The sequence below is a fragment of the Centruroides vittatus genome, unplaced genomic scaffold (assembly GCF_030686945.1).
Source record: "Centruroides vittatus isolate TY-2023 unplaced genomic scaffold, ASM3068694v2 contig_273, whole genome shotgun sequence".
NCBI classification, from domain to species: Eukaryota; Metazoa; Arthropoda; class Arachnida; order Scorpiones; family Buthidae; genus Centruroides; species Centruroides vittatus.
The window spans coordinates 642,981-653,065 of record NW_027121739.1 but is presented as its reverse complement, the minus strand read 5'-3'; the positions used below and the strand labels follow the sequence as shown (position 1 = coordinate 653,065).

Here is a 10,085-nt window from a genome sequence, read left to right as displayed (position 1 = left end):
CGTCTGTCGAAGGGTAACACTTCCAATCTGGATTTTTGCCAGGAATTTTCCAATGGAGGTTCCTTTTCCTCCTTCAATGGCTAACTTAAAATTCGGTCCTGCTTGTAACCGAATATTTCTATTCTGCAAAGAAATTCTCCTCCACACTAATTCATTGATTAAAGTAAAGTCAGAACCCGTATCAATCCGGGCTGAGGTTAGTACTCCATTAATAAAAATATTTACCTCAGGCAACTTGGAGGCTTCACTCACGATTAGTCCTACGGTGGAGGTATTTGGATCCATATCGGAGACAGGATCCTCCCCTCGCTGTCTCCGGTTTAGTTTAAAGGTTTTCTTTTTCCATTACCCTTCCTTTTCCAGGTTACTTTTCTTTCGGGACTATTGGGCGTCTTGACATTTGTTTGATCATTTTGTCCTTTCCCTTTTGGACAATTCCTCGAAAAATGTCCCACCTCACCACATGAATAACAGGTCATGGGTGACTTTGCCGGTGCAAAAGTTTTCGGCTCTAGCTGCTTACTTACTTTTCGACAGTCCTTAATCTGCTTTGCACTGTCAGGAGAACCTTGGTCGTTTCGTCTAAATTCGTACTCTTTCGCAGTACGTACTAACTCGTTTAATGAATAAGAACGGCGATTTTCCAGATACTCACGTAACGGAAGAGGCATCTGGGCAACTACACATTGTATAATTTCCTCATCCCGAGCTAAAGGTCTCCACGTGCGGTATAGCTGAACTGTGGTCCATATAAACTGCTCGACTCCATTGGTTCCTGTGTATTGTCGGCTAAATAGTTCTTTAGCGACAGCTACTTCGTCAGCTAAAGGAGCGTAAAGATCCAGAAAAGATCGCTTAAACAACGGCCAACTGTTGCCGATTCGGTGGCGTCCTTCATTCTTCCACCACATTGCTGGGCTACCGCGAAGACAACTAGCGGCAGTATCAACCCATCTAGTGTTCGGTATTTGGTTTACCAGGAAATGCTGTTCGAGGTCCTGCAAGAAATCATTAGCAGTTAATGCTGACCTACCGTTAAATTGGATGGCTGGCGGCGGCGGTGCAGTCTGAAGCCAGACCATCGATGCATTAGATGTAGGCACTTCCTGTCTCGGAGTAGAAGTTTCGGGCCGTACAGCACTTGTAACGTTCGGTGTTGTTGGCTCTACAATTCCAGACGTGACACATGAAGTTAGATGAGTCACGGCGTTTGACAAGGATGACACTTGTTGCAACAGTACTGACAATTGTTGTTGCAACTGGTTATATTCGGCTCGGGTGACTGGTGCACTATCTTCCATTTTTTTGAGATTACGAGGTGTTATTCCTCTAAGCTAAAGTCAATATCAACAAAGAAAGCAACAAAGTCTAATATTAACCTTTAGAGTCCCTGTTCGGGCGCCAGTTGTAAAGTACTATTTTAATTTACAACGATTATCGACTCTACCGTGTCGGAAACAACCGTTAACCTACCGGGTACTTTACTCGGATTCGCGTTAGCGTGCCAGGCCTGGACTTTAAGCGTGCACCGAATTAAATAAAGACAATATTTGTCAATAGAAAAAAACCAAAGATTTAATTAATCGTTTAGCAATAACTATGTACAATATTTAGTAAAATCAAACAATAATTTATTCAAAGAAATTCAACAAAGTCAACCCGACAATTCTCGATTCAAATCTATGTCTAACTTAACTCTATTCCCCTTGGGAATCCGACAAAACCAAAAGTTTAACTTATAACAATAATTCTTATAAACTAGAAATCCTAAGCGTCACCTCAATATACTCGGAACCTATTTCCTTAAACTCTCAAGACTTTCTCAGACTGTCGATCCAAACTTCGAATCACTTCAAAATCACCATGGAACTACTCGAGATCCTATCGGACACCTCTATTACTGCTGCGAAGCTCACCAAGCTCGTTGCTATCAGAATTCACCTCACCGTCTTCACTTGAGATTCGGGATTTATAGTGTGAGGTGACGTCACAATTCTTAATGCGGTCACTCCCCTCATTTACATACTTAAATGCTAACAATAACGTTTTTCATCGTCTGGCAGCCCTTTTTCCGACAGTTTACTCACTAACCTTTTACATTATTAGTTTTTACAATTCTTTCCGGGACGTGTTTTATTACTTAAGGTTTAGCGAGTTTATTTCGTGCTTGTGGGTTCTCCCCCCCCTCTTCTCGGTGCGGACCTATTCTTTGCCGCTCGGGGCGCGAAAATGTGCGTGAGTCCTATGGCGCTTTTCTTTCGTCGGTGAGTTGGGTTTTAATTCTTCTCTTTTTAATTACTGAAGGTGAATGGTGAGGAAACCTTCGTCCTAACAAAACATAAGCCCCAAACAAAAATAGAATAATAAGAAAAATAAAAGTAAAATAAAAATAACGCTCGGACTTGGTTCCTTACAATTATAATAAACAAGATTGTGTGTGGCACCAAATGTTACGAGATTTTGCTATAAAAATCTTTTAATGTTTTTAATTATTATGGCAAAAGGCTTAATTTTGAGGGTAGTGATGAGTTTCATAATTTTAAATTCTAATAACGTATAACATCTTCATTAAGTCTGACCCTTTTCGAGATATGACATACAGTAGACCCTCTATAACACGGAACGTATCTATCGTGTTATAGGGGGTCTACTGTATAACACCCCTGTTTCTCTCCACTCCTCGATCTTTTACCACAATGTTGATGCAGAGACATAATAAGAAAAGAGTTAATTCGCACTTTCAACAAAGAAATATACAAGTAATAAATAAATTGTATGCTAATTAAGTAATGTAAAAGATTTCCATGTGAAATATTTTCATTTAAACAATGTATGGTAAACTATTCTTTATGTTCAATTTAATTAATACAGCAGATGAAACGATATTATCAACCATTCACTTGAGCATCAGCCGGAGTTTCTGTCACGTGTAATCCAATTCCGGAAATTTTTCTAAATGTTTCCTGTATGCCAGAAAATGTAGAATTCCCGAAACCAATGAAAACACGGTTCAGAAAGAACTGCATTGACAGCGCGACCATTTGTTTGATCATGTTAAACATGATTATCATCAAAGTAATAGATCAGGTTGAAGCTGAAAGTCCACGTCACGTTTGTTTTTCTGTAAAATAACTGTTTGTCCTAATGAATATTGTCTTATTTTCGCACAGTATTTCTCGTGTTCTGTACACGTAACACAAATTCTTAAAGGTTATCGATGTAGCTACTAATTTCAATATATTGGTCTTATGGTTTAGGAAATAATTGTTTTTCTATTCGTAACTAATTTAAAGTATCCTTTAGTTGAAGCGTAAAATTAATTGTTATGACGCTGCAAAACACAAGTTATCCTACTGATCAAAACCTCCGAACACTTTACCTTCTTCGGTAATGAGTGCCGAGTTGGTGGATTTCCACTGAATTTAGTGGGAATTATACTTCTACGTCTTGGCAATGATTCCAGTAATATTCGAGTGTCGACTAGTGTAGGATTACTGGACGTGTCAAACTAGATTTCTGCGTAAATATGCAAAATTGTAGTACAGTTACAATTCAAGTTTTCGCAAGTGAATAAAATTATACCGGTGTAAAAACAAATAAACACGAACATCGAAGCTTTGACATGGTTCTATAAAGGTCGTGTCGGAGCCGAGATGAAAATTATAGAATATTCTCGAATGGTCGATCTCAAATATTTCAACTGGTGGAAAAATGTCTGCCCTGGGATATTATTGAATGATCACTAACATTTCAAGCTGAGACTGCCCCCGTGTATCATACATATGGGATGAGATTGATGTATCAGTTTCGGCACTTCAATTTCCATGCCACATCGGCTCAATAGAGTTTGCAAGTCTCAGCAATGTAGCCTGTAGGGAATCCACATACACTTTATATATGTTGTAAGATTTCCAAAAGACTCCATGTGGTTTCAAATAAATTTTTAACTCAAACAGTTAATTACAAAATTATTATGTAGATCTGTACAGGAAACTTATCTGAGTTAAAACTAGAATCTGAGTTACTATAAAAGATGCCAACTGAAATATATAATAAAAATGTAATTTAGTTACGTTACATATTTTTTCAACAATATACAATATTTCTATCCACTAATCACTTTAATCCTTATAGGTTGATTTTTTCTCACAGCAAACAGTTCTAGTTAAATGATTTTATTGTGGTATATTTAGAACACCTACAACAAATACATTTCGGGCTAATGTAATATTTTTGACCCTCTTCAGTGATATATTCTCTCATATCACTAAAGAGGGGCTAAAACATTACATTAACCCGAAATGCATTGTAAGTGTTCTAAATATATTACAACAAAAGCATTCGTCATTTAACCAGAACTGTTTGCTGTGAGAAAAATTAACCTATAAGGATTAAAGTGATTAGTAGATAGAAATTTAATACAGCACCCCTACGAATAATAAGAGTATACATTATTATGATAAGGATTTTACTTACGGTCATGATGAATTTCCTATCGAAAGTAAAGAAACCCATGCAAGTTATTTCTCTACTGCCGTTCCGGTCTGACAGAATCATGTTGTGTATCTTGAAATAAAACATAAATTTAAATTTCAAAATGCAAAAAATATAATTTGACGAGAAAACTTTCCTTACCAATTGGTCATGTTGAAAATCGGTCGATTCCAAATAAATGGAGTATATTAAGCCATATATTTTACGAATCTAAATAAAAAAAATCCACTCAACGTGCTTATTCGTGTTAATTCTGAGGGAATCAATAATATTTGATTAAAGAAAGAAACATACCTCTACTGTTAACGGAATTTCAATTGCCATATATGTTATGCAGGAAATGAAATTTAAAACTCCCATTACGTATAAAATTAGGAGGAAATAAGTAGGAACCTCAGTAAATAATATTTCACAGATTATCACTGTTTCGTTTATTAAAATAATAATGAAAAAAACCAAAGCGGGAGCATCAACAGATTGGTTGAATAACTTCATTAATCTGTAGACACTTCTTTGTTTCTCTTGGAGGTATTTCAACTTTCTCAAGTTCAAGTCTCCGATTGTTCGAAGGCGATCTTGAAATATTTTAATGCTTCTCGAAATTAAGCTGGACATGGTATAAAAAAATAACGGTTCGAATATTAAAACTCCGAAGCCGTGTATGTATAGAAAGCTGATTTGAAAAAGACATATTATATCCATGTAGTTCCATGATCTAACCTTCAGAAGTCTCATATATGTTACGAAATATGTACACAATATAACTGAAGATAAATAAATTATTATAGAAATGATGACAGCCTTCTTCTGTTTTCTGCAAGTAGATGAGAGTTCTGAAGTGTTTATACGATTGTCTGTTATTTCTATAAAAAGACATATCTTGTTTAATAGATTAACGGCCTTCTTGAAATTAGACAGCAAAAATTCCATTAAGAAACCAAGTATCAGCGAAAGAATAAAGCCATGAAATAAATTTGACTGGTTCCCCGGAAAGGTAGAAACAACGCAATAAAGATGTTCGTTGTTGGGATGGTCAAGAATGGCACGTAACACATTAGTTATAAATAATACGTAGGAAATAAAAGTTACATTCTTGTAGATTTTATATACTTTATATTCCGTAAAATTTGGCTTTAATATTGTAACAAAATCTTGTCCAAAAATATGACATATTCGAGTTATAAGGGGAAAGTAACAACCTAATACCCTATGGAAATTCGCGTTATCCATTGAACAACAGTAAATTTATTCATACAATATCTGATTATAGTTGCAAATTTTTATTTTTTACTGTTTGTATTGTCCAGCATATGTCACACAATCGGTATATTTGCATATTTTGAAATGATGGCAAAAGAAGGAAATAAACGGTAAAATTGACATAGTATGTACAAGAACAGAAAAAAGTCACTTTCTATAAAATTATATGTAACCAGGACATGAGCCTCAAGAATTTTCTGGTTTACCTTATCTAATCTGAAGAACCAGTAACTAGTTCAATAGGTAGAGATTCAATTCGGAATTCGGTTACCATGTCTGTAAAATCTAAATTTGAAAATAAAGACATTAATCAGATAAAGTACAAATTTAATGAAATCGCATTATTGTTAACAGAGATTCTAGCAAAACATTAATCAAAAGTCCAAACTAACACACTATTTATTAAGAAAACATAAAATTGCTTTCATTTGTACACCTGACACAAGAATGGCACACATATACTGATTACAATTTTATTTGTTAAATTTGAAAATTTTAGTGATTAACTAATAATATCGTTCTGTAAATTTTTCGAAACTTTATGTTAATAGTACATTATCTAACACTTCAAATTTCATATTTATACGCAAAGATAATGGAATATATTTCAGACTAGAAATTATTTTGCGCTCACTTGTGCTGCAAGAAGTAATGAAACAATCTTACAGACAACCTTGACGGGAAGAGGTCATACGTTGCTGTAGCAGCGGGCCCTAGTCTTTGTAAGAAGACCGACAACCCGTTTATTAAAGTAAATTTCTTCGTTTGTTTGCGAGGATGTGTTACTTTGGTGTGTGGAGGAGGGAATATAGAAAAACTTCCCCCAAATGAAAAGATTTGTGGGTCGGATCCGGTTGGATCGTTGGGGAGTAGCAGATAAGTAAATGTGGTCAAGGGAGGGCAAAAGGTCCCTTGATGTCTCCCCACGGGTCTGCTTGGAGAAAAAGATGATTCTTTCTATTGTAATATTCTAATATATTTGTATTTTTCTCTTTCATTTCATTCATGATTTCCTTAGCGAAGAGAAGTGCTATTCATTTTAAAAAAATAATTTTTTATAGATGTTTGTATATTTTTACAATTTTTAGGGGCCCGGCTCCATCGAGCCTACCTCCTAGTTATGGTGTTAAGAAGAAATAATTTATTGTATAATAAACAGTGCCGATAGAGTAGGCAGTTTATCATAAAGTGTGCTTGTTTGTTTTTTAAATCACAGCAACGCAACACTTGGGCGATCTGCCTAGGGGACGGCTTTCGAAAGTTCTTTTAAAGAGTAACTGGTCCCTATTCGGGCGATACAGACGTAGAAAAAACCCGAAAAACTCCAAGTGGCCAGCCTGTCCCGGGCGAGGTGCAAACCCACGACCGAACTACCAGTATTCAGGGAACGGAATCGCCTGGCCGCTGGTGGGCCCATAAAGTGTGCATTTTGTAACTACAATGCAGCTTCGTACTGATGTACAGTTAACACCGACTTGGTCCAATTTCGAAACCTACACCATACTTTCAAACTTTAAAACAATTTGCCGCATTTTTACACTGGAGAAGTTGGTATGAAATTTTAAAGTAACCGGTTCGAACCGTTTGCCATATCCAGCGGTGAGATAAGAATTCATTGGGAACCAGTTCCTGGTTCCCAATGAATTCTTACCTCACCGATTGTGTTTTATTTTTAATTCGGTGAAAATTGCATAGGTTAGTTCAGATTTTTGTTCCGGTTTCGGTTCGATTCGCGATACGAACTTAAAAAATTACTCATACGTAATTCTTTCAATTTAATTAATGGTCAAGTAAAATATTTTATTAATTACTCGCAATTACGAATACTTATGAAATTAAATATTAATATTGACTTAATTTTATATACAGTATAAAAGAACATTAATTTCATTTTTTTACTTTATTCTGTACTAATCAAATTTTTTAATTATCTTTAGAGGTTTTAGAGGTTATATTACCTTTAGAGGTTCTCATCCACAACTTAATTCCTACGATCTTGAGCAATTATGAAATCGATTTATGAACAATGCAGTTAGACCACTAAGCATATACCAGACTAAGGCTAAGAATAAACAGTCTAACCATTAGAAAATATCGATTTTAATTTTCGTGTAAAATACTTTAATGTGTAATGTTTTTAAAATTCCGCATTTTATCCGATAAAATTCAACATTTTTAAAATTTATTCATTAAAATATTTTAATCGAATATTAAAACTGATGTCTACTAATCGTTATCCATAAACTTAGCCTTAGTGTAGTCTGATATGTTTATGAGTGGTCTCATCGCTTTACTAATTAGTTGATCATCGATCGGTTCTGTAATTGCCCAAGATCATACGAATTAAATTGTTTATGAGCACATCAGAGCATTTGTAAAGGTAATAGAAAAAAATCTGATTAGAAGCAACAAATCCAATTAATTGGACTGCAATTTGAAAGAAAATTGTAGACCTATAAATTCCCACTACCTCGATCTATTTGTCTGTCTTTTCTTAATCTCGGGAAGGAAGTTAGAAATGTGAAAGACGAGACAGGTGTGAAAAGACTAGCGAAGGAGGATCCGATTAAGTATATACTCATATTCTATGCAAACTGAAAGTCATATTATTTAATTGAAAAATTTTTTCATGTAAAAAGCTAGATAGATGATCGACACCACTCCATTGCGAACGGAAAAGTATGATGTACAGGGGCAAGCCACTACTAATTTAAGGTGGAGAGCAATACTTTAAATTAATTAAATGAAAACTAGGATTAAAAATTTCAGCCCAGCATTGTGACCATGTCACAATAAATAATTGCTTGTTTTCTTTTTAATTTGCAAAGGGTGGAATGTAAAAACCATCTTGTAATCAATACAGATTCTGGTTTCTGTCAGGCCCATGGAAGAATCCAGAACCGGTACAATTGCCACGGTTCGATTGCAATCGAGACTGCCGGGTGGCAAGGAACGATCACTTCAAAATTTTTCTGCAATACTTTTATTTAAGTTTTATGATAAATATTAATTATTTGATGAATCTATATTTATACATATAGACTAATTAAATAATTAATATTTTTCATAAAATTTAAATAAATTAGTAAACAAACATCTTCATTTATACATCAGGATGTTTGTTTGTTTGTCTGCTATACACTTTTAGGCAGTCTGATCAATTGCTACGAAACTCGACAGTCATGTTTATATACTTTTAGCTTAGATAATGTCGGAATATCATCTCAAAATATCGGTTAAATTTTTGTAAATCAATCAGTAGCATAGCTACAGTTTTCCGGGCCTGGTGCAGAACCAGATTTGTGGGCCCTGAAAAAATTATCGGGTCTTTTTTCTTGTAATTTTGGGGCCCTTATGGGCCTATCGCTTTCCAGGGGCCCGGTGCGAACCGCACCTACCGCAACCCCCTAGCTACGTCACTGAAATCAATTAATTTCTATCTACATTCGATTTGCTGATTTACACGTAGCGCCATCTATTGGCAAAAATTTAACAAATCAACAAACTAAATATAATTCTTAAAAAATATAATTGAAAATAAATTTTTATATTAACTTAATTACTGCGATAATTTCATGGCGTGAAATAGACGCTCTATATCATTACTGACACAGGTAACAGCAATTCTAATAAGCACCCTCCAGTAGTCCAGTGGATAAAACCACTGAACTCTGTGATTCGTGGGTTTGGGCATAGCCAATGAGCTGGCCACATGGAGTTTTCTGGGTTTTGAAGTTAGTAACACCTAAATAGAGACCAGATTCTCATAAAAGTGTTCCTGGGATGCATCCCTCTAAACAAATTGCTCAGATGTGGCGTTTCCATAACAAATAAACCAAACTACAGTAGAAAGTCGAAAATCGGCATCAATTGGGGACTGGGGTTGTTCAGATTAGGGATTTGTTCCGATTACGGTCTATGTACGAAAAAATATATTAACCTGTCCGATGTTCAAATTTTTCTTCGTTGCGTGTCGTTTCCTGTTGAATTTTTCTCCGTTGCGTGTCGTTTCGCGTTGAATTTTCGTCGATTTTAAGCCTAACGAAAATTTTTATAATAATAATCGAGGCTATCGTATCGTTAAAAATTATTTCTTTATTTTGTACAAACAAAATAAATATATTGAAGAATATAAAAACATGAAAATTATACTTTAGAAGTAGATTTAGTATCAAAAACGTTCGATTCAGCACGACACAGTCCGACTGAAAATCGTGCCGATTATCGGGCGATTCCAATTACCAGGGTGCCGATTTTCGACTCTCTACTGTAATTGTAACGAGGGTTTATTTATGGTGAAATTGTCACAATGCCAGGCTGCAACTTTTCGT

At 35.2% G+C, this 10,085-nt stretch overlaps 1 protein-coding gene and 1 long non-coding RNA gene across 2 annotated transcripts; both read right to left on the bottom strand.

Annotated features, from left to right (window-relative positions):
• Nucleotides 1-320: 320 nt before the first annotated feature.
• Nucleotides 321-1,301, bottom strand: LOC136971911 (uncharacterized). The gene has a single exon (XM_067266435.1). The coding sequence runs from the start codon at nt 1,299-1,301 to the stop codon at nt 321-323; it is 981 nt and encodes a 326-aa protein (XP_067122536.1).
• A 2,350-nt stretch (nt 1,302-3,651) lies between these two features.
• On the bottom strand, nt 3,652-5,525 carry LOC136971846 (uncharacterized). The gene is made up of 5 exons (XR_010880229.1): nt 4,789-5,525; nt 4,636-4,704; nt 4,477-4,566; nt 3,949-4,040; nt 3,652-3,855 (listed from the first exon to the last, which is right to left on the bottom strand). It is a non-coding gene; the product is annotated as an uncharacterized lncRNA (long non-coding RNA).
• Between the last annotated feature and the right edge of the window lie 4,560 nt (nt 5,526-10,085).

Bases quoted from the DNA above. Each gene is read 5' to 3' on its own strand.
- LOC136971911 (XM_067266435.1), bottom strand. From the start codon at position 1,301: ATGGAAGATAGTGCACCAGTCACCCGAGCCGAATATAACCAGTTGCAA.